The sequence below is a fragment of the Dryobates pubescens genome, chromosome Z (assembly GCF_014839835.1).
Source record: "Dryobates pubescens isolate bDryPub1 chromosome Z, bDryPub1.pri, whole genome shotgun sequence".
Taxonomy (NCBI): domain Eukaryota; kingdom Metazoa; phylum Chordata; class Aves; order Piciformes; family Picidae; genus Dryobates; species Dryobates pubescens.
Window position 1 is genome coordinate 40,569,082 of NC_071657.1, and position 25,753 is coordinate 40,594,834.

The window sequence follows — 25,753 nt, forward strand, 5'->3', positions numbered from 1 at the left end:
GCAGCGACAACATTGTTTTCATTTGGGATAATGAAGATAGATTCATGAGAAAGGATGGAAGCAAGCTTCTATGCTTCTGACTGACAAGTGATCAATGGGCACCTTAAATTTAGAGTAGGTAAATATTAAAGTATACAGAGCAAATGTTAGGGATTTCTGTGGTGGGGGGAGGGAGCTGTTGGGGGGGAAGAACCAGATGTGAGCATCAAATAAATATGTATCTGTACAGGTCTGCTGTTCACCTTTGTCATGGAAATCTGTGCAACTGTGAGTTGTGTAGTAAAGGGAACTGTTAACTGCCTTCTCAAGTGAAAGAGGTGGAGCATGTAAAATGAAACAGACGTGGGATGTCCATAACAGAAACGAGGAAGCTGTTCTTCGCATAAGACAGAGAACTCTTTGATGCAGGATGTTGTGCATATTAAATGTTTACCTAGTCATAAAAAAGCAAAGGATACACTCAGAGAAGAGGAATAAAGTGGGAACTGTTAAATGTGAAGTATCACATGCTCTTATGCTGCTTTCTAGACATCTGCATTTTCTTTCTTACTGGAAATGTGTTTTCTGAGTTCAACAAACCTAGTAGAACTGATCTTCAAGAGATCAAGGACAAATGGAAAAGGTTTCTTCATCTCATTTGAGTTGCACAGATTAAATTGTGTCTTATCTTTGTCCTGATGAAATTTTGTCAGGTCAGAGAGCTAGTCTGCTAGTTTGTTTAGGCTTTAGTTTATGAAACAAAAGTTTTGCCTACTGAACAGATAAATTCTCATTTTGTTTCTTAACTTTTCTGACATTTCTGTCTTGCAGAAAGCGCCTCTACTGCTACATTACAGACCCAAAATGGACTTGCTGTAAGAGAACTTTATTGTCCTTCTGGACATATTTTTTTGCAGAGACTATCATCTGGAATCTTCTTAGTGCATCACTAATCACATGACACAAACCAGCTGAATAATTTTGGAAGACTGTAGGACTTTCATAGCAGACTATCCTTCTGAATATTCTTCTAGGGATGTATAACCTAGATTTCTGGACAGAAAATATTTATACTTTTTTTGTATGGAAGAAAGAAGTTGCAACTCAACAAGACACTACCAGCACTAAGTTTACAGATACTGAAAACACTTCGCAGTTCCATGTAGCTCAGCCTGATTTATCTCTACAGTTACACAGAAATAAGTTAAACTGTTGTGGGGTGATTTAAAATGTTGCTTTTGACAGGACATTGCATTTAGTTACTTTTGACATTCTGAATCTTTAAAAATTATATTTTTGCAAAGTGTTGTTGTCTTCTATAGGATGCCTGATTGTGTTGGCTTTACGCAGTTTTTTCTGCAGAGCACTGAACATGCATAATGATACAGTGGCTAGTGATAATTTATTATGCAGCATTGAAATTTCTGAAAGTCTGGGAAGTCAGTGTTTGTTATTTTTACCCAGTTGATGCTCTCCTTCATTTTGTGGTTTGGAAAAGATTTGGTAACCCCTGTATGCGTTGATTTGGTAACATGAATAGGAATAATATCAGTTAATTTTAATATGCCCTGATCATTTGCCGTGGCACACATGGCAACATGTAAAAACAAATACTCAGAAGTGCTAGAGTTGTGAGCTTGTTAAAAAATAACATCTCCTTATGTAGTTGTGGCTTGCAGAAATCAGTTTTTAATTTAGAGAGAATTTTCTCTCGCTAGCTATTGAAACACTGGCTCCTGTGAAATTTTGGGTGATACTGTACAGTTTTCATTTCACTGATTTAAAAATTCATCTTATCATTGTTGGCAGCTGTGTGTTTCCTTTACCCATTATTTTATGAAACCATAACATTTTCTTTGGTACAGTTCCTAGCTGTCTTGGCAGGGAGCAGGTCAGACAATACTGTTTTGGCATCCTCTGGCCTTAACTGATAATTTTGCTTGTAACAGCCCTAATGGATGCAAGATGATGTGTGTGCATAAATCTAACCACATATATAACTATGTATGTTATAGAACGTACCCTCAATAGCACTTAGCAGGGTTCGCTGTACTGTTTGTAAGGCTTTTTGAAATAATTTGCTTTTAAACAACAGTAGTTGAAAGTGATTTCTGCAAGCTGTATACAGGATAGCACATATAGTATGATTGTGATAGTATTTTTCTGGCAGGAGTGTCAAGTCACAGAAAACAGGTTATGCCATGTTATTGACAGCTGGAAATCGGTAACTTCTAATTTTCAGAGGAGTTTCCCAGTCAGCTGAAAATGCTACTTTATGGTACTGTTATTAAGCCCTGTTACATTCTGGTAAATTGTCTTGGGATAAAGAAGAAGTTTGCCTGTAACTGCCCTGCTTCTTCCACCTGTGTCCCTCCCCATCTCCTGCTAAAAGTGTTACTTAATTACAGGAAGCTGATACTGCAGGAGGCTTAAACAAGCATTTTAAAATCCTCTTTCTCTTCTTGAGTTTTCAAAGCAACACATTCTTCATAGTGTGCCCCATAATTTCCTTCTTTGGAGTCTTCAGTTCTTTCTCAGCTCTGCTGCTGTAGAAGGAATGTTCCAACTTGTGTTTACCTTTGAAAACAGGATTCCTCATTTTTAATTAGTCACAGAAGTCAGTAGGAAGGAAAGGAAAAAGTATGCAAGCTAGACAATGAAAGGGAGTCTACTGAACTATGGAGGTGGAAAGGAGAGCCACACAAAGGCCAAAAAGTGCTTCTGTCCTTGCAGATGAAGGTATAGGATAGCTGTATTTCAATGTTCGGGTTACACAGAACTCCACATCCAGGATGGATGGGTTTGTGTGTGGGGTGTGTGTGTGTGTTGCATGCATATGAGCAATGGAATTGAACTTGGCTGTGGTTATGTCTTAACTGTTTGTGGACTCAGATATATGTGTTTTAGCTTTTTTTTTTTTTCTCCCCTGTCTTTAATGTGACCTGAACTGGCAGAAGTGAACAAATTAGGTCATAAGTCTACTATTTTTACAATCTTTTCATGAAACAGTGAATGCAGGTGATATGGGTGTGTATACAAACTGTCATACAGGGCCTTCCTGGAGCTGTTTATATGATTGTTACCGTCCTGGTGCAAATAGGGGACTGGCTTTAGCCACTGAGGCACTTGAGAACATGAACAGGCCTGTAAGTGTCCAATTTCTGTGCACCATGAGTATACAGACACTGACTGTACCTGATGTAGACATGAAATTAAAGCTGCCAGGCAGCATTCTCATTAAACATCTTAACTGGGATAGGTATATACATTTTAAAAATATATACATGAGATCTGTCTACCTCAGAGTGTTTGTACTGCAGAAGCATTTTGTACAACTAGATATTGATACAGTGCTGCTAAAGTACATTGGGATTTTAGTACCTTTGTGTGTACTTCTGCAGCTGAGGAATAGGTTACGAACGCAAATTCAGAATACCTTTCAAATCTATCTCTTGCTGTAGCAATCTACAGTACAGACCATATGTAAGTATATAACCTTCTTTAGAATCACTTGAATTTGTTATGGTGCTATCAATACATTGCAAAACTCTGTTTATATGTGTAGGGATACGTAAATTCAAGCCAGTATTAATACTTATAGATGGGGGGGTTTGCTCATAATTTTGTGTAAGTGCTTTTGCAATGTGTTTAATCTGATAAAACCTTACCAGTAATAAGGAAATAAAACCCCACCCAGTATTTTTCTAAATCATGTATCACAACATCTTCACTACAGAAAATCTTCCCCTCAGGAGGGATATGACTCTGTCTGGACCATATATTTATTTGCTTTAGCCTTACTAAAAGCTACAATGCAATTGAATTGAGGTCAGAGGAAGGTCTCCTTTGAATCAGAGCCCTGTTTCACTTCTGTGAAGCTTAAGAGACTGTTAATTTATATCAAGATTATATTGGGTAAAATAACCCTGTTACTGTTCAAAGTTGGACTTAAAGTTGAACTCAGTGTAAGTATCTCATAGTCCTAGTGAGATCTTGTTAGTTTATCTTGGCTTTTGTGAAGATGCCATTACTGTGAAGTAGTTTTCACAACTGCTTACGCTGGTAAATAATTGCAGTAAAGAAGTTATCTTGTTGCATTATCCTCAACAGCAATGAGGCCAGAATCACCCAGACTCAGAGTCTCATTAAGTATAGTTTCATTTAAAATAGAGAATTCAGATAGAATATATAATATTGAATTTAAAGAAGATTTGGGGGTTTAAATTTTAACTTTAAAAAATTATTTATTCTATTTTAAGCCTTCTGTCTTATTTACCATCCAAGTATTTTTAGTTTCAGTGGTCCAGCTTTATTTACGGGCATATAAAATGTAATTGTAAGATGTTTTTACAAGCTTCTTCCTTTTACATTGAGTTTGAGTAGCTTTTATTTGTATGCTTTTGTTTCGTATGGATAAAGAGCATTATTTATGCTTTTGTGCAATAGGTTTGAAACATACATTTATTAGGCATATGTTTAAACTGTAAATGTAGCATCTACTTGCCATTAAATTTAAAAGGAATGTAGATGGCTTTTCTCACTTGTTCAGCTGAGCTTTTATTTGGGGCTGTTTTCTGGGGATTGTTTTTTGATTTGTTCATTTTCTTGTTTTATGAGTGAAATGTGGGATTTAAATTTGTGTAAGTACAACAACTATCTGTCAGCAATATTTTGAAATAAATGATCTTGCAAGAAACCTTAATGTGAATTATGGAAGCAATTGACTAGACTTGCAGCCTATCCGAAAATGTTTTGTGCCATTGTTGTATCTGCTATATTTGTGTACCATCAAACCTGGGAATATTTATTTTTACTGGTTGTGCAATAGTACACACAACTCTGGGGATATGGGACCCTAAAAAATATCAGACTGCAACTCTGATGGTGCTATTTTTTCCAGTAGGCTATTGGTCTTTGAAAACCTACACGGCTCTTAGTGTCTTTATAACAACATAGTTAGTCATAGGAGAATCATTAAGTTTTTTTCTGCTGAATGATAAACCATGCAGCTAGCCAATTTTACAGCATTATGCATCTTGCCATTGAGTTAAATATAACAGGAGCAAGCCAGCCAGTCTGTACATCAGTGAGGTGAATCTTAGTAAGTACTTAAAATGCATTTTTTTGCAGAAGGCTTGACTGTACAGGAAAACTAGGTTTCTGTATTTCCTCAGGTAAACACGTCAAATGGGATGTTTCACTGGAAGTGTTAATTGAACTTACACTTCAGTTAGTGCACCTAAAGCTGACAACAGACAAAAAATAGTCTCATACACTAAAATCTCTACATAGGTCTTGAGATGTGTCATTGCAGTAAAAAGTTGCAGAAAGAACAACATTGAGGAATGTGGAATAATGCTTCAGTCTGCATTGGTCACAACTTGCGGTTGCTATAAACACTCTGGGAACTTGTGTCCTGTGGCAAGTAACAGTAATGTTTTACTGTGAAGTTATGGTTTGTTTATATACGAATTAAAGCTCTAGTCTTGGTAAATTTTTCAAAGCCACAGTGACCTGTCCACATCCTATTGGTAGAGGAGGAACTCAATGTCCAATTCTGTGAACAATTATATCAGTAACTTTACTGGGATGATTCCAGAGAAACCAGTGGGTTCATTCATGCAAATGGTTAGGTGTGGCTGAAGGGAGGAGCCCTAATATTTGAATATTAATATTCCAGTAGTTTAAAAAGAAAAAATAAATTAAAAACTTTGAAACTTAAAGCATTGTTTTACTGGTGTCTTGAATTCAAGTGACTTATCTGGACAAAAGGAGAGATTGTTCTTTCCTTCTGCAACAAGATCATTTTACAATTAAAGGACAATAAGCTAGTGCAACCACTAAGCTTTTATCCTCATATGTGGCATAATAAAGATGCTAGAACTGTCACAGTGTAAAACCATATTTTTGGCTTAGCTTATTTTGAAAGTTTACAATTTTTTATGCTTTGTGTTGCTGTGTAATTTTTGTACTATTGGTGGCTAGTTTTGTCTGAATAAGCCTTTTGGGATTATTGCTTAATGTTTTGATTTTATGATAGTGAAGCTTGTATCTGGTGTTTTGCCAATTAATATTATATGCTTGTTAATAAAAGCAGAGAAACTAACTGAAATACTGTCAGGCTGAAAGTTATTGCCCCATTTTCCCCCAAGAATGTAAGGAGCTAGTCATCAGAATGTGGTGGCTGAGTAAATTGCAGCATGATGTAAACAATGGTGGTGTGTTACTGCATTGTCATAATCAGCCTTGTACTCAAAATGCAAGCATGGCCCAATGTATTACTCCACAGAATGGCAATATGCCTGAGGCAGCCAGCTAGGAAATTAAATGGTTTCAGACACAGCTGCACTGATGTCTTTATGTATATGCAGATAGAAAGGTACTTAACCCACCTGTGTGCTTTACTTTCAATCTTACCTTTACCTGCTGATGTTACTGTGCAGGAGCCAACTGCAGTGTTCTTAAGCACATTGGGCACATGACAAGTTTGAAAACACATTCTGATTGGATTTTATTTTATTTTGGTGAGCTGCTAGTAGGGGAAAAAAAAAATCTGTTACTTACACAAAGCTTTGATTATTGAGCTGAGTATGTTTTGCATTTGAAAAAAGACCCAAACCCAAAAATGGTCTCTTTTGGTGTTTGGCAGATACGTGCTTGCCCTCTTCGTAACTTAGGAGCTATTTTCCTTAAAGATCCTTGAGACTTGTTTTAATACCTGGACAAATTTCATGTGGGGGGGGATTTTTAGGTTAATTGAAATACTTAGCTGAGTTGATACAATAGAACTGCATACCAGATTCATAGATTCATAGACTACCAGATTGGAAGGGACCTCAAGGATCATCTAGTCCAACCTTTCAAGACAAGAATGTCGTTTAAATGACATGGCCAGCACCCAGTCAAACTGGGCCTTGAAACTGTCTAATGCAGGGGAATCCACCGCCTCCCTTGAGCATTCATTCCAATGTCTGGGATGCTATGGTAGTCAGATATCTTGGAGTATCTACACATAGTAATGCAAATTTATGGCTTGTGAGCTGCTCTTATACATACTGAGAAAGCAGGAAGGGCTTTTATTCCTATTGTTGGCTTCTTAGGAATTGCTGTTTTGAAGTCAGGGTTTTATTTATATATGTATTTCTTACTTGAACTTATAGTACCAATGTTAATCATCCTCAGGAAATTAAGACATTTGCAACTTACTTCATTTAAATAGCAACATGAGAGTCATGCTGCACAAATGTCCATTTGCCTATATATGGACACTTAATAGTGAATAAGTGATAGCACTAATTGAGCAGCCCTTAAATTTTGTAAATCTTCCAAGGTCTCATTGGTTCTAACACCTCCCTGAACTTTGTACTACTGATTTCTTCCATCTTGCTATAACCAGTGTGGCTCAGCCTGGTTCTTCTTGCATATGCTTGAATGGAAGGTTTCCATTTCATGGGAGTATGATTACAATTTTTTTTGACCTCTATAAGTGCTGGAGCAGTCAAAGAGATTACAAGCTTTCTTCTCTGCAAGCAGAAGTACCTATGTACTTAAAAGTAGTATAAACAGTCACATAGCAATGTACACAAGTCTTTAATTGGGGTGTATGTCATGAAGCAATTACTCAGGTTTGCAGGAAGAATGCTGTACAGGTATGAACTTCAGGAATGATTAAAGGACCACTGTCGGTGTGAATGTCACCTTTGAGATGGCTGTGGACAAAATCGTGTAAGTCAAGGTTTTGTATTGCTCCATGTAAAACAGACCTAGAAGTTCAGGCTGTTCTCTGGCTGTGATTTGCATGGAAAACACAGTTTGTTTGACATTTTGTCTTTTATTACCATTAATTATGTTAGCTTGGAATAAGCAGTTTAAAAATAGACTGCAAGACCTTGCAGAAGACCTAAAAACTAGAAATGCATGATGGAGTGAAACTACTCCTTTCCTTACCTGAACATGTTGCTAATCTGATAAATAAGAGCAAAACCAATCACGGTTTAACTGCAATTCCCATGATTCACAACAAAGTAGTTGTGCTGATAGTCATGTTAGCTGGCCCTGAAAGCAACAGCAAACTGCCCTGTAGCTGGTACCAGCCAAATGCATTTTATTCCTCATAAGTAATTTAGTGTGAGAGACCTCTGACTAGTATTTCTTATTTTACATGTAACTGAGACATCTGTGATTCTATACATTCTTATTCCACTGACTGAGTATTCTGCTATGAAATCAGTAGTTAGAAATAGAATATAACTTTTTGTCCAAGTAACTACTTCAGGGTTTCTTTGAGACCAAAGTACTCAGAATAAAAATAGTCTGTATTAATTGATCATATGGATTAAGAAGCATCATTTCAGCTGTTTAAACTATGACGTAGACACAGTCACTCTGGATTTAATTGTTCTCAGTTTATTTAAACTTACTACAGTACTACATCTGGATAGGTGAATAGAGGTATAATGCAACGCAACTCTTTACGCACATTTGTGTTAAAAGCCTTTGCATGTCTTTAACTTCTAATACTGACCTCATTTATCTTCTTCTTTTCTTATTTTTTTCCCCAGCTCCTTCCTTTCAATTAGTTTTCATTTGAGAAATTCAAGTACTGACTAGACCTTAGCAGAGAAAATTTTACCAGACTTCTCTGAGAGATTCCCCCACTAAGACTAAGTTGCAAGCCAGGTCTACCTAAACATGCCTAGTCTATATTCTCAGACTTGTACTATGTAGAATTATTGCATTTATGGGTTTGAATTAAACATGCCTGTGCTTTTTACAGTGTGTGTAATGATTGTATCCAAACAGATACATCCGTGATAATAAGAACAGAACAAAGATTCGTGCAAATGACTTTGATAGGAAGACTGGGTGGTTCCTATGAGGGGGTGCTGCCCTTAGAGCCTTGCCTCTTGTTTTATGCCTCTTTCTGTGGCATGTAATTGTTCCTTCACACACCTGAGAGAAGGGAAGCTTCATTTTCCTCACAGTTTTTATGGCTATTTATTATGTTTGTTTTCTCCTTTGATGCAAGGCTCACTGTCCCTTATCTGAATTTTTACTTCATTTAAGAGAACACAAAGCCTTTGATTCTGGATGCTCTGAAGACTGGGCCATTTGAAGGCTTGCCTTGTGAAAAATGCTGACTGCTGGTGCAACCAATGGTTCTAGGCTGTTCTGCTAGTTCTCAGCAGGCTGTATAACAAAATTTCTGCTTTAGTGTATTTCATAACACAATGGGTTCTCTAAATGCTTTTGTCACCTAAGCAGTGTGTTTGTTGCCAGCATTACTTGGATTGTTGTTTTAAATTTCAGCCTTACAGTCAACAACTTTAGCATCTGAGAGCTGATGATTTCAGCTGGTTCCTGTGCTTATCCTAAGGCTGTTATCCTTAGAGCATAAGAGCTTTCAATCCTTGTGTAAGAAATCAGGCAGGGAAGAGACTGGCGTGACTGAATTGAGACCTGCTGGACAAAACAAAGAGCAAGAGGGAATTGCACAGACAATGGAAGCAGGAAGGAGTATAGGATCACTGCCTGGTTGTGTAGAGATGAGGTCAGGAAGGCCAAGGCATGGCTGGAGCTGAACCTGGCAAGGGACAAAAAGAATAACAAGAAGGGCTTCTACCCCTGAAGAATGCCACTCATCCCTGCTCTCCATCCAGACTTCAGGCCATTGAGCACATCCAGATGCATCCATCCAGCCAATTCCTTATCCACTGAGCAGTCCACCAATCAAATCCATATCGCTCCAACTTGGTGATCAGGATGTTGCAGGGGATTGTGTCAAAAGCCTTGCAGAAGTCCAGATAGATCACATCCATAGGTCAACCCTTATCTACTAACATAGTCAGATTAGCATAGAAAGCCACTAGGTTGGTCAGGCAGGATTTGCCCCTGGTAAAGCCATGTTTGCTGTCCTGACTCGCCTCCCTGTTCTCCATGTGCCTCAGCGTGGCATCTGGGAGGATCTGTTTCATGATCTTCCCAGGCACAGAGGTGAGGCTGACAGGTCAGTAGTTCCCAGGGTCCTCCTTTCTACCCTTTTTAAAAATAGATGTGATGTTTCCTTTCTTCCAGTCGCCAGGGACTTCATCTGACTGCCAGGAGTTTTCAAATATCATGGAGAGTGGCTTGGCAACTACAGCAGCTAATTCCCTCAGGACTCTGGGATGCATTTCGTCAGACTTGTATATCTTCAGGTTCCTCAGATGATCATGCACCTTGTCTTCACTTACAGTATGAGGGACTTTGTCTCCCTGGAGGAGTTGTCAGTGAAGACTGAGGCAAAAAAGTTGGAAGTGTCCCGACTCACTATAGGGGATATGGACAAGATAACATTTGGGGGTCCCTTCCAACCCAATGCAATCAGTGAATCTTACAGTTCTTAGTGTGGGAAATGGGCACTTCTGCAAATGATGTTCCAGCAGATGTCCAGTGTTAGGGCACTTGGTGTCCAGTTGTTGCAGTGCTGATTCAGTACTGCTAGGGTCCAAGTCAGATGCTGAAAATTACCCTAAAATGCTTGATGTATCTCTGGCTACCACAAAAACCTAAGTCACTGATTTGTAAATAAAATTCATATGCTGCTGGGGATGGCAAGAGAGTTCTATGTTTCCCAGGTGTGGTTGTAGTGATTTTGGATACTGTTAATACATTGAAACAGAGCTTGGGAAACCTGCATGAGTTTGTGACTTGTTTAATACAGTGCATGTCTCCATGCTGTTGAGCACATGCTAGCTTTCTGAGGCAGGATGTGTGGCTCCACAGTGAACTTTCTGCCCAGATGGGAGTGACATAAGGGAGGTAGGCTCAAAATGCATCAAAGGTTGGTTTAATGCTAAGAGAAGACCAAGGAACAGACAGATGTGCAGGGGAAAAAAAAAGGAACCTGGAGGAGGACTGCAGAGCAGGGGACACAGTTGGAGGAGCTAGGAGATTGGGTCTGATAGAAAATCCCTTGTCTGGAAAAGGAAGTTGATGAAAACTTTATGAAAACTGCTTGGATGCAGTGACTGTGGTGGTGGTGTCTGAGGATACTGGAGGGCAAGCCAACTATGGAAGCAGCTGATATCAGGGAAATGTGTATAAGGAGCAGCACAGAGTCCAGTGGAAGCTGACTCTAAGACTGGAGAATATACCTGAGTGCCGAAGGAGGAGGAGAGAAACATTTTTTGTGCAATGAATGGAAGAAGAAATGAAGACAGGATGAGAGAATGGGCCTGATGCAGTAAGGAGGGTCTTGGCAGAATACATATGAGTAATCCTGGCATAGCAGGTGAAGGCATGGACTCCAATGTGGTGATTGAAGACGTTTTATTGACACATCTGAGGGCTTTCTATATCCTAACACAACTGATGCAACATGTGGGCAAAATTACAACAACTGCAGCTGTCCTGATTAGTATCTTAACAAGCAAACATTCTTTCACTACTCAGGGCCATCCCTACTTCCTTATCTAAGAGGCAAAGGTAGCCACAGACAGATGCTTCTTTTAGGCAGATACCACAAGGCTCTATTCCCACGGTTTTCAATCCCCACAGAATCCTCCTGCAGGATAGCAGGTCTGAAGGCCTTGAAGACAAATCTTTGGTGGAAGGGAGCAGTATGGTCCTGGCTATCCATCCCAGAACAGAATAAGAGAATCACACAATCACATTAGAAGGAAAAGGAACACCAGGCAAAATGTGAGCCCACTGCTGAATGAGATGAGTGACCTGGTGACAGAATTCAGAGAAGGTAGAGTTACTGGATGTGTTCTTTGCTTCAGTCTTTACTGCTAAGGATGGCTCTCAGTCCCAGGAGGTAAGAGAGAAGGTCTGGAGGAAGGAAGGCTTTGCCTTGGTTGAGGAGGATGAAGCTGAAGATCAGTTAAATAAATTGGATAACCACAAATCCATGGGTCCTAGTGGCATGCAACCACAAACGCTAAGGGTGCTGTCAGGAGTCACTGGTGGGCCAATCTCCATCCTCTTAGATAAATCCTGGAGAACAGGTGAAGTCCCTGAGGACCTGGAGCAGAGACTGTGTCACTCCAGTCTTCAAAAAGAGCAAGAAGGAAGACCCAGGAAACTCCAGGCCAGTCAGCCTCATCTCTGTACTTGGAAAGATGATGGGACAGTTCATTCTAAGGTGTCATCTCAACAGTGCTGTAGAAATTTGAATGAGTATCCCATGATGTTAGCTTAACAATTGTACTTGATGGTCTGAAGGGTCTTTTTGAACCAAAATGACTCTATGATTCTGTGTTACAGTGTTACTTGTTTGGCTTGTGAGGTAGCTTTCCAAACTTACCCATGAAAAATAAGCTCTGCGATTACCAGAATTTCAGCTTCCAGGCATCTCTCTGGAAAAGTGAAGGTGTAATCAACTATGTGGAATAAGATATTAATGTGTATTTTAAATACATTGAAATAGGAGGGCATTCCTTCTCTGGAAGGACACAGTGGTGCACAGAACACTAACAACAGTAGTGGTTTCTGTAAGAGAGTACCGAGAGTCACTGCAGAATAGCTTTATAACATCAGTGTTTTCTTATAGTTACTTCAGGAGAAAATTTTCATGAGTGGTGACAGTTTTATGGTGAGGCAGGAAGTACTTTCTGCTATTGGCAGTTCTTGCATTTCTATTATTTTTCTAATGGTTTGCCATTTTTTTGTTTCCACAGTGTCTACCTCAGTGTGCTGCAGCAACACTTTCAAAGGACCTTGAGCAAGTTTCTGCAGGACAAAAACCATGTCACAGTGAAAGTTTCACCTGTAGCATATCTACATTTAAATTGAGAGTAAACAACAAGCTAGATAGGAAGGCTAATGTATAGGCCTTCATCAACTGGCTGAAGTCAATTGAGACCTAACAGTGCTAAGTGCTGTGTCCTGCAATGGGTCACAACAACCCCATATAACACTACAGACCTGCAGCAGAGTGGTTGCAAAGCTGCCTGTTGGAAAAGGACCTGGGTGTGCTGGTTGACAGCTGTCTGAACATGAAATAGCAGGGTGCTCAAATGGCCAAAAAGGTCAACAGTATCCTGGACTGGAATAGTGTGGCCATGTGAAGTGTTGAAGTGACCTTGCCCTTGTACTCAGCATTGGTGAGGCTGCACCTTGAATAGTGCATTCAGTTTTGGGTCCCTCACTACAAGAAAGACATTGAGGTGCTGGAGTATGTCCAGAGGCAGGCAGTGAAGCTGGTGAAGGGTCTAAAAAACAACTCTTGTGAGAAGCAGCTGACAGAACTGGAATTGTTTAGTCTGGAAAAGAGGAGGCTGAAGAGAGACCTCATTGCTCTCTACAGCTATGTAAAAGGAGGTTTGAGGGGTTGGTCTATTCTCTCTAGCAACAGGTGATAGAGTGAGAGGAAATGTCCTGAAAAAACTGTGCTGGGGAGGTTTAGGTTGAAGAGTAGAAAAACTTTCCTTCCCAAAAGAGCAATCAGGTTGCCCAGGGAGGTAGTGAAATCACCATGCCTGCGGGTGTTTGAGATGCGTGTGTGGACAGGGCATTCTGGGACACAATTTGAAGGCCGTGGTGGTTTTAGGTTGATGGTGGGACTTGATGATCTCAGAAGTCTTTTCCAACCAAAACAACTCTGTGAGTCCATGATTGCACACATACACATACACACATATACACATGCACATACACATGGAGGGAAAGGGTGAAAGAACTGCCTGAATATCAGTTGTAGGTGTAAGAGCGTTTTTTGAATTTGGCTAATGATTAAGGTACCCAGAGAGAGCCAAATATGTATCCCTGTGGATATTTATTTTTAAGCACAAAGCCTTGTATTTGTTTCTTTGCCTGCTTGTATAACTCCTAGGATGATGTCAGTTCTGATGGAAGGCCCAGCACATGATGTGAGTGCCAGGGTGGGCTGCCCAAATGGCTCCTTCTTTAATTTTTTCTCAACTAAAAGCTTAATTGTTTTGATTTTTGTCTTGATTTAGCTTGATTTAGTTTGAGTTAAAGGAAATGATGCCTTTTTTTAGGTCCTGGTGCAGGTCAGAGGAACTAAATGGACAAGCACTGGATTTCCTTGCAGAATGCTTATCATAATACACTAGACTGATAGCCTGTGTTTGGCTTTTCATAGTATCATAGTATCAGTCAGGGTTGGAAGGGACCACAAGGATCATCTAGTTCCAACCCCCCTGCCATGGGCAGGGACACCCCACACTAGATCAGGCTGGCCAGAGCCTCATCCAGCCTGGTCTTAAACACCTCCAGGGACAGCGCCCCAACCACCTCTCTGGACAACCCATTCCAGGGCTTCACCACTCTCATGGTGAAGAACTTCCTCCTCACCTCCAGCCTGAATCTCCCCACCTCCAGCTTCATTCCATTCCCCCTAGTCCTATCACTACCTGACATCCTGAGAAGTCCCTCCCCAGCCTTCTTGTAGCCCCTTTTAGATACTGGAAGGCCACAATTAGGTCACCTTGGAGTCTTCTCTTCTCCAGACTGAACAGCCCCAACTCCTTCAGTCTGTCCTCATAGGAGAGGTGCTCCAGCCCTCTGATCATCCTCGTGGCCCTTCTCTGGACATGTTCCAGCATGTCCATATCACTCTTGTAATAGGGGCTCCAGAACTGGATCTTATTCTTGTCATGCAACACCAAGAAGTTTCCATCTATCTGGTCATCATTGGTATAGGCAGAGCCTAATTACATAAATATAAATAAACATAATTACATAATAATAATAATACATAATAATAATACATAATAATACATAATAATACATGTAATAATACATAATAATTACATAAATATAAATAAACATATATATATGTGCACCAAGGGAAGGGGAAGTAGCATCCAATGAAGGGCAGAAAAATTTCCTACAGATCATTTGTGATATGTAGGAAGTGAACAACAATATCCAGACAATGATTTATCTGACAGATTTGTCCACAGAAGTGGACTGCCTGCTTTGTTTGCTGCCCAAATAGCAGCTTGATCTATTAGCAGCAGCAGCAGCTCTAATGGCACATCACTTTGTGCTGCACCAGGAGTGGCTGTGATGCTATAAAATGTGAAGGGAAAGTTACGTAATAGCAACACACAACAAACGGCATAGTGGGACACGAGGTGGTGTAACCCACTGAGATTTATAAAGGAAACCATGGACTAAGCCATGGCAACATTTTGCTGCAGTTTTGTTGAAAGAGGAACTAAATGGACAAATTGATGCCCAAGTATGACTTTATCCCACGAGACGTAGTTGGAAACCCTGCAGGGAGATCCTGATGACATCCTAACAAAATGTCACTACCACTTTGAGGCAGAATTTCCACTTCCCTCTGTTGTTCCTACAGTACTTTAACAATGATGTCTCAGTGCTGCTCTGCTTGTGTACCAAAAGGCATACAAAGGGCCATAATTCCTATCAGTCTATAAACAATGTGCTTCTCATATCAATTTATTCTAAACATGGTTTTGACCAGGCTCAAAAACTTTTCTGTCTTCTGTTGGCAGTCAGAAGGCTAACACTGCAGTGAAAAGAGCAGGGCAAACCCCAAGAGTCTAAATGGCAGGATTGCAGCTTTTTGGGTTTTGCTGGTTTTCCTCTGGTTGGTTGGTTGGGGTTTTTTGTTTGTTGTTTGGGATTTTTTTGTGGGTGTTTTTGTGTTGCCTTTTTTGGTTTGGTTTGGGGTTTTGGTTGTGGTTTTTATTTTTTTTTTTTGGGGGGGGGGGGGTGGTATGTCAGGGAGAAGGTGTTGGATCATTATTAACCTAGGATGTGCGGTGCCTTATGGAGAACCTGACATTTCCATGACTTCTAGAAAAAGACCAAGTTTCTGAAATGTGTAACAGTGTAGGAAGAGCCCACTTTTCTCTTACCTCACCTCTGTACCCAGGGTTCATAACCTACCATTGCCAGTGTGAGTTCTATCACCTGACTTGGTGCTCGGCTTGGAAGTCTCCTGGAGGCGTGATACGAAAACACTACATTCTAACCCTTAATGGATAGTAAGGAAACACTGAGATCTGTAAATAGCTGCAATAGGTTGAGGGAGGCTCACACAGTTAGTGGGAAGCCATTTGGCATTCCAGTTTTGCTGTTTCTAATTTCCTTCTAGCAGTAACACAATTTGGAAGCTGAAGAACATTTCACAGTTGGCTTTGGATTTATGTAGGCAGGACTCTTCTGAAGTGGGAGGGATGGAAGATGTAGAGTCTTGGCTGTTTCTGCTCATGTTTATGTGAATCCTGTATGTGGCTGCTGTTGAAGGCAGCACCTTGTCTGTGGCAGTGCATGAGACCAGACATCAGTGTCTTTTGTGTGCCTTTCTGTAAGTTTCTGGGATATGTGCTCAGCTTCACTGCTGCCTGAGGGCTGGGCTTCAGCAGATGCTGCTAACATCCCTTAGCACTTTTCCTGCCTGTTGTCTTTTGACTGTACTGTCTCCAATGGATCCCAAGGAGTCTGAGGAGTCTGAGAAATAAGGAAATGTAAGCAACTCAAAGAAGTTATCTCCATGTTTGTGCATGAGAAGCAACAACGTGACAGCTCCAATACCTGCTCTCTGCCACTGCCCCCTCTTTAGCAATTGGCTCTCCATCAGCTGGGCTCTGAAAGAGCCAAAAGCTCCCATGCTGTAAAGAAAGACAATCCAAGACTTTATCCTAAACTGAAGTAGGTTTTTCATAAAATTACTCTCTAAGTCAAAGCAGATTTTTCCAGTACTCCCTCCTGATGTGGCTGGAATGAATTCTGGAGAGGTTAACCAATGTCTTTATCATCAGGACCTCAGCATAGGATTGAATAAAGTCATTCTAGAGCCACTGATGGACTGAAAATGTGTGCTTGGAGGTGAAGAGGACTTGAATTTACCTGAAGAACATGACTGCCTGCCTACCAGCAGCTATGTACATCCGAATGATACTGTGTGTCCACTCTGATGAAAGGTTTGGGGATTTTTTAATTATTTGTGCTGTTGTTTTATTAATTTATGCTGCCTACATATATGCAATGGCACAAAGACAAAGATTAGAAATCTAAGATAGGCTGGAAAGCCGTTTTCAGGCCATGAAGGGCCAGGCAGAGTTATGCAGAATCTGCTAGCATGCAGAAATTTTCTGGATCTGAGAATGATGTCATCTTGAAATACTTGCTGTGAAGTGCTTCTCCTCCACAGTTTCCTTCTTGATTAGCCTTTTTCTCTTTTTAGCCTTATTCTATTTTTATTGGGTAGAGAACAACTCATAGCTTAAATAACTTGTCTGATTAATAGACTGTTTCTGTCTCTCAAACCAGAAATGAAAGTAGGAAAAAGAAATGTAAGTATTTTTAACTTGGACCGTACTAGGTAGTTTAATTTAAAGTGTTTTTTTAAGTTGTTCCATCCTTTTAGCACTCTGCTAGGTCCTCAATGGTGTAGAAGGGGAAGAAAGCAATGTTTCTTCATCTCTACCTGTTCCTAAATGTCAGTGTAAATAAGCTGAGACACATTCTCATTTCTCGGTAGGCACTTTATTTCAAGGCCATTAAAGAGGACAGTTACTCAGATTTGCCTGCTGTCGGGGTGGTGAGGCTGAGATGAGTGTTACTTCTGCAGTGTCGTAAAGTGTAGCACTCACCCACATTCATAATTAACTTTCACAAACAGGCACACATGACCTGTCTGGCTCTTCTCACTTTGTGTTGGTTTTCCTTGTTCACTTACATCCAGTGATCACTTAGCTAATGCTAAGGAATGAGAAAGATTTCAAGGTGACATTGTTGTTGCATGTTCCCTCCCAGACACTGCACTGGTGCTCCACCACAAACACCTTTCTTTGCATCGAACCAGCCCTGAGGCTAAGTACCTCCAGAAACTATTCTCTGCAATTCAAGTCTGAAAGTGGCTTATTAAGATATGAATCAGCTGTCTCCTCCTAGAGTATTAAAAACAAGCAAACAAAGAAACCAGAAAGCCCTCCCAAGGCATTTTTGCCAAACTTAGAGTAGATGTAGGGCTTTGCAGTTTTTGCAAGCAGAGAAGCTCATCAATGGGAACTGACTTTTACAAAGCCAAGGTAACACACACTTTAGCAAGATCTCTCTTTCCAGTGTGAACATTAACCACCCTCCTTCCCAACAGGATTGTTACTCTTGTCTGTTCAGTGCATTTCATTCACTAACAGATAAAGCAATCTGTAGCAGATGTTTCCAGGCACTTTCCTGGTACACTGACTCATGGGATATCTCTCAGTCTCAAGTTTGTAACCATACTGAAGTTTGGCTGTGCTGCAGAGTTCTGGCATGGCAAGCAAAGACTCTGAAGCTTTCGTAAGTGCTCTAGTGTCCCCATTTGTACGTGTGTGCACAAGAAAATTATTATTCAATAATCCTGCCAAGACTGGGCATCTGTTGAAGAATTACCTCTTGTGCTCAAAATCAAGGTCATATTATTGCAGTAAGGCCAGGCAAAACCATGAATCTGATACAAAGGATCTGCAAGGTGCCATATTCTTTGGAGGGGGTGGGGGCGTGGGTGGGAGGGGGGCAGGGGGCGGGGTTCGGGGGTGTGTGTGGTGCGGGGGGAGGGAGGTGTTGGCTGTTTGTCTGTTTCAGCTGTCTTTTGCAAATCTGAGTGACATTCCTGTAGGCTGAAACTACGTTGCAGGATTTGGGGACAAAAGCCTCCTGCTTATACACTATGGAGGAGACAACCAATAGCATCTGTTTATGCAGCCTGAGAGCTCTCCTCACTAGGTAGAAATGTTCCTGTTGTGCTCTGCTACTGTGCAGGAGAGAAGTACAGAGCCACCTGTTTCCATAGCTAATTGCAGTCATGTCAAAGTGCTGGGCATGACACTGGGCGTGGGATGTCTGTGGTAACCACAACCTGGCACTCCTGTCTCAGTCAGGGACTACCAGCCATGTACATCCCCTTCATTTCCTTTAGTTCTTCCACCAATAGTGATTGTCTGTGACTGCATTCTTGTATCATCTGCAGAACTGGTTGTCATAGTTTGGGCTGGGTGCCCTCTGCTACAGGGGTGTTTCCTGTGTCCAGAAGTCCATCCTAGTGGGTGGACTCAGGAAATTAGGTATTTCTACCATAATCCCTTGCACCACTATAAATTTTGCGGTGGGGTCTGGCACTTCCTCTTTCCTTCCCTCTCCGAGACTTGGTAACTGGGGGAGAGATCTCCCGGCCATGGGCCTGATTGGGCCCAAGGCCACAGGGGGATGGGCAGTCTCAGGCCTGGCCAGCTGAGACTAGCCCAGCAGAGGGAGGGGGAAGAAGGAGCCCTGGGGGTTTTGGATGCACCCTCAGGTGGGGATGGGATCTTTCTTTGTCACTGCGCTTTGGGTTTTCTGTAACATTCACTGCTTTCTATTTAAACTTTCATCACTTTTTCAATCCGTTTGTCTGAGTCGTTATTTCTGCCTGTGGTGGGGAGGGGATCTGCCCCAACCCATTACACTGGTCCTCTTTATCTGCTCATCCACCAAATGCTGCCATTCAGCACTTCCCCTCACTGCCCATTTGCAGTGTGTATGTCATGCCTGCAAGAAAAATGAAGGAATGAGGGTCAACTGCTGTGTCAGTGACTCACAAGAGAAGTGTGTCAAAGTATTGTTTGTCATTGCTACAAGTCCAAAAGGCTGAGAGAGGCATGGACTGACTGACTTTTATAATCCTAGATGCTTATTTGTAACAGGGCTGTCTTTGGTGCCTGTCCCTGGAAGAGCCTGCTTGATCTCCGTTCTGAAATGAGTCTGATGGGAAAAAAAAAAAAAAAGACAAGAAACCACCACAAAACGAACAGGGCAGGGGGGATCTGCAGAAGTCACATTACCCATTTAACACCTTGAGCATCCTGGATCTTCATTCTAGTGCATCTAATTGTGAAGTTTTAGATGAAAAATCTGGCTTAAATAACCACTATCTGGCAGCAAGAAAATGGTCAATAGTTGTGTTCTTCTTGCAGCTTTGCCCTTCTCTTAGTCTTCCTTCTACATAATTTCATTTCTCTATTACTTATTTCTTCATTTAATTTCTCTATTGCCTGTGTAGATACCATTTCCAATTTCCTGCTGCAAAGTCCTTAGCAATATTTGGTTGTTTCCTTTTATTTTCATTTCAATTCCAGATCATAAGGTTATGCTGTTTCACTGCTTAAAGTGATACATGCACTGTATTTACTGGCAGAACAGCAATGGATGCTGCTGTTGTTTTATTGATTTGTGCAGATGCATTCCCTCTGCTTTTAATGACACTGCAATTTTTATTATTTTTTTCCTCCAGTGTGTTTTGTTTCCATGATTAAATCAAGCAGTCTGAATGCAATCTTTTGTTGGGATGCACACCCACCTACCCAAGAAAAATGTTTCTCTAAAATGAGTTCTGCTTATTGATTTGGTCATACGGCACTTTAATCCTGGTGAAATCTGTAAAACCTTTTTTGTTCTCCATCCTTCCTTTGTAAATTTTGTTCCCTAGTGATAGAAAAACAGTTCATGCTATACAGCTTTAAATCAATGTCTTGCAGATCAAGGAAGAATGGTTTTCTCTTCTGTAAATGACTCCAGAAATCTGAAACACAAAAGCACACATTCTTTCACTTTTTGCCTGCTTTGCCTTGGTGACCCGTTTGTGTGGCGTTACAGTATGGTTCCACCCATCCTTTTTCTCTGCCTGGTTTTCATTAGTCATCTCAGCAGACAACTAAGATGCTTGCTTTTTATCTTTTTCAGTTTAGTGTCCTATTTGCATTTAAAACAGTTTGAGGAATGTTGAGTTTTGAGGTGGGTTTGTTTGTTTACTTTCCAATCCCCAGCCCTTAGTGTCTGGAAAATCAGGTCTCGGGATACACAATGTCAGAGTCCAGTACAATCTGACCAGGTTCACTTAGACAGTCCAAGCATGAGAGGTGTCAAGTTTAATATCAAATGTACTTATTTAAAGATAGCTGATGTTGCACAGGATTTTTAGTTAGCAGAGTAACATAAGATGCATTGATAACACAACACAGGCATAAGTTACACTTAGCAAAATACGGCAATTCCAATGCACAATTCTGTCACTATACCGATGAGGTTTCCTTACCAGTCTCTACAATATGCTCACCATCATGATGCAGCGTGTCGTCTTACCAAGAACGCATATATAAGTTGAAGCCAGATGAAGCCTGTTCCTCTCTTTCAAATTCTTTGGTTAGTTGTTCAGTTTTCTTCCTGGAGACACAGATATTTAGTGAAAACAAATGCCACCCTCAAGTCCTCTTTCTGTTGAGATAAATTGTCTTTGCAGCAGTCACGGTCAATCACACCCTACATTATTCTCTGAGCTTCACAGACACATCAACCATGCCCATCTCCTCTGGTCTTCTGTTATACAGGTTTATTGGTCATTCATAATTCCCTGGAGTGTAGCTTATCTTTCTGGTGACTCCTGTGCAACCTCAGTGCAGAAATACACCATTTTTTTGCAGTTCTCAGCTGTCCTAGTTGCAATCCTGGAAGAGGTTTTGTCTTGTAGCTACATTCAATGCTGTGATTACCAGTTTTGAGCAAGGATTCATGAAGTGTCAAGAATCTTTCATCCCTTTCCCACACCACTACAGAATTCTGCCTTAGTTTGTCAGCTTTGAGTGAAAGTAAGGAGCTTGCAGGTGGAGTGAGGAACCTTGGAACTGCTATGGACAGATTGTATTCAGCAGGTTGAGAGATGACAGATCTTTGGTTCTCCTTCGGGGTGTAAACCTTTATTCATCCTTTGGTTTCCAAAATTTTCTGCTCATCTTACACTCACCATCTTGGAGTTTATGGCTGAGTAGCAATACCCTAGTAGCTAAGGACATCGCTCAATCCTTTTACCATGGAGTGAAGATATGGTGGAAGAGATGAGAGACCCGTGAATGGTGTAAAAGAAGATGTAACTTCAGTAGCACTGGGCAAGTGTGGTGTCCCAAAATTTTAAGGACACTGCCATATTCCAGTTAGGGATCGTTCCACATTCCTGAAAGAATGAAATGTGCAGTAATGAAGTTCAGTCAGGAGCTTATTTTCTTTCATCTGGGATACTTTTCCAGTGTAGGGCTAGGGCCAGAGTTGTCATCATGGTCTCTGTACCATGTGAACTGTTCACATGAAGTCAAAGGAAGGCATACATACATGTTGCCTTGAGTTCTGTGAGCCTGCCTGCAATGCAGAGCCCCTCAGTAAGAGTGCTTGACTCATAGCAGTCCATTCTCTATTGTAACAGTGTGAAATGGACAAGGGATACTGCAAAAATGCAGAGTAGATATAGCCACTGTTGATGTGTTTGAAGGGCACTGCCCAGGTCACATAATGAGTTCTGCATGCTTTAACACTCAGATGTGCCAGTATTTCCCAGCTAATTGTGTTGTATGACTGTAAGTTGCATTTCCAATATGTTTTATGCCTTAAGTAACTTGGTCAGAGCCAGTTGTTGCATTGTCATGATGTTTTAGTGATTTTCAAGAGGAGCCAAAACCACACTGTCATGTTGACAGTTTTATACAGTAAATTCTATAACATCTAAATTCATACCCTGGTAGCAAGCTATAATTTTATCAGCAAATTGCAAAAATTATGATCTTCTCAGCCTTTTTTAATTGCTACTTTTTATTAAAGAGACACCATCTGTTGATGAATCTGAATAAATTGCCAGCCATTTCTGATCATTTTTGAGAAACAGCCAATGACATCAGACTTAATTTGACTGGCAAATTTGAGCTGGTTTGGCTAAAACCTCTCAAGATGCACTCCAAGATATAGTAATTAAATTAGTTCCCCTGTGACTACTCAGCTTCCTCTGTCCAATATAATTGCTGAAATTAATTAATATGACACAACCATTGACCTAAGAATACCATATATCTGGAATAGGAGACAGAAGTATAGATGTATTTTAATTAAATCTGTCACGCCAGTTTCTAGGCCTTACATGAAATATGGTTCCTTTATTGTGTAAACAGCCTGGAGTGAGAAAATGTTGTGAATTACAGAAAGCCCTGTGCTGCCACAATGCCACATGGTCATCTATGACAAAAGGCAAGAAAGTATAATTAATAATGTCTAGATTTCCTAGAGCAGGATCCTTTTTTTTTTTTTTTTTCAGAGCATCATTAGAAAAGGAAACAAGATAGGAGACTCAAAGGTAAATGAAGAAGACCTGGAAGAAGACAAGACAGTGGACTCCTAAAGAACACTGACAATTTGTAAAAAAGCAAAACACTAACAACAAAACCATTGTACAGATTTCTCAATTATTAGTCAAGGATCTACCATTAAAGCCTTGATGTCTAAGGCTGACCATCTGAAAGGCGTAAGTGATTCGTAGACCTGAACATATGTCATCATTTTCTCACAAATTGAAAAAAGCTGAGAAACCCACCAAGGAATACATATTGTACCCTGTTCAGTTTCTTTAACTAGAGCAAGATTTTCTGGGGAACAAGTGGAAAATCTTCCAGCAAGTTCTGTGTCTCCCAAGAAAGACCATGGTGAAGCTTCTGTGTTCTAGATGGTAGGATACTGAAAGACACTGCCCGGCAGAAACAAGCTCAAACTCCCATTGTAATCTTTTAGATAGCAGACTACCACAAATTAAGACAAGGTCTCTAGTCACCTGTTGGTTGATATTTATTATGCCCTGGAAATTAATGAGTGAATTATCCCAAGCCTGTATTACAGTTCTGATTCCAGTGAAGTGTGAATGTGTGTTTCAGAGGTATAGGTGAACAGCAGTCCTTAATGGCTGATGTTGAGCATTATCTCTAGTCTTTCCAACCCACTTGAATTTAAGAGCCAGCAAGACAAGATGGAACAATTCATAGAATCATAAAATCAATAAGGTTGGAAGAGACCTCAAAGATCATTGAGTCCAACCTGTCACCCAACATCTCATGACTACTAAACCATGGCACCAAGTGCCACATCCAAATCCCTCTTGAACACCTCCAGGGATGGTGACTTCACCACCTCCCTGGGCAGCCCATCCCAATGGCTAACAACTCTCTCTGTGAAGAACTTTCTCCTCACCACGAGCCTAAACTTCCCCTGGTGCAGCTTGAGACTGTGTCCCCTTGTTCTGGTGCTGGTTGCCTGGGAGAAGAGACCAACCCCTCCTGGCTACAACCTCCCTTCAGGGAGTTGTAGAAAGCAATGAGGTCTCCCTTGAGCCTACTCTCCTCCAGGCTAAACAATCCGAGCTCTCTCAGCCTCTCCTCATAGGGCTTGTGCTCAAGGCCTCTCACCAGCCTCGTTGCCCTTCTCTGGACATGTTCAAGAGCCTCAATGTCCTTCTTAAATTGAGGAGCCCAGAACTGGACACAGGACTCAAGGTGTGCCCTAACCCATGCAGAGTACAGGGGCACAATGACTTCCCTGTTCCTGCTGGCCACACTGTTCTTGATGCAGGCCAGGTTGCCATTGGCCTTCTTGACCACCTGGGCACACTGCTGGCTCATGTTCAGCCTACTATCAACCAGTACCTCCAGGTCCCTTTCTGTTTGGCTGCTCTCCAGGCACTCTGACCCTAGCCTGTAGCACTGCATTGGGTTATTGTGACCAAAGTGCAGCACCTGGCACTTGGACTTGTTGAATGCCATCATGTTGGACTCTGCCCAACTGTCCATCTGGTCAAGGTCCCTCTGCAGAGCCCTTCATCCCTCTAACTGACCAACATCTGTTCCCAACTTAGTGTCATCTGCAAATTTACTGATGACTGACTCAATCCCCTCATCCAGATCATCAGTGAAGATATTGAACAGAATGGGGCCCAGCACTGATCTCTGGGGGACCCCACTAGTGACTGTTATGACAGGGGCACATGCACCATCCTGGACTAACACAAGGGCATTTGAAGGCCTCAGAAACACTACCAGATTCACCAAGAGATCTTCTAAATTATGTGTCAAGCTGTAACTTGACCTTACTAGCATTTGCAATATGATTTTAATCTCATTTACTGTCGCCTCACACACTGGCCTTCAGCTCTGCTTTTTCAATGTTCTAGCAGCCTGGATGAAGTCAGGTCTCTCAGGCTATTTTTAACACATTGATTCTCTTGCTGAGCTTATAAATTTATTAATAGTGTTCAGTTCTTCCAGGGGTCATGCATTAGTGCAGAAAGAAGGCTTATGCAATCAAGAATCTCAGTTGCTAAGTGGATAAAATTTGGCCCCATTACTGCATGATACCTGCCACAGCCTGCATTAAGCTAATGGCATTTGCTAATTAAGTTGCAAAATCCAAATCCCTTTTTGAAGTCTTTAATGAGGAAACAGACTTCTGTATTTGGTTTTGCAGGAGAAATACAAGACAGATAATGATGAGAGTGCTACAGTGCTATTTTGAAGATTTTTTTGAGGAAGTATTTCAATGCTGCAAATGTTTGACTCTGCTGTTAAGTGTCACTTCCCCAGTCCCCAAGCGCTGATTATGTCAAAGTCCACCTGCCTACACTCTGTATTGTAAATATTGAAATTCTACACACTCCTTAAGACCTATCAAGACGTATTCCTATTTATTAAATATCAGAAGGTAAATGTTATCCTCCATTTCATCAATAGCACCAGCCTGCAAAAACAAGTTTCAGTTTAGCCACCAGCTGACTTCTTGCTGATTTTGCACTAGAATGAAAGCAGGATACCCTGACAGAGTCTTGAAATATTTCTCAATTTTCCTTTGAATAGGTCTATTGCAGTGTTCACCTTTGCTAAGATGCACACTAAAATTGATTTCCAGATTAAGCTGCAGCTGTTTTGTGAGACATCTGTCAGGGAAATTTGTGATTTCTTTTGCACTACTAGAC

General features: G+C 40.9%; 1 protein-coding gene across 4 annotated transcripts in view; it reads left to right on the plus strand.

Moving 5' to 3' along the window:
- The window catches only part of PCGF3 (polycomb group ring finger 3), a 55,994-nt gene extending 54,424 nt beyond the window's left edge, over positions 1–1,570 (plus strand). For all 4 annotated transcript variants that reach the window (XM_054178880.1, XM_054178882.1, XM_054178881.1 and 1 more), the window contains one exon: positions 811–1,570. In XM_054178880.1, the coding sequence (XP_054034855.1) occupies positions 811–858 (48 nt within the window). In that variant the 3' untranslated portion in view covers positions 859–1,570. The remainder of the gene's footprint in view (positions 1–810) is intronic.
- The last annotated feature ends 24,183 nt before the right edge of the window (positions 1,571–25,753 follow it).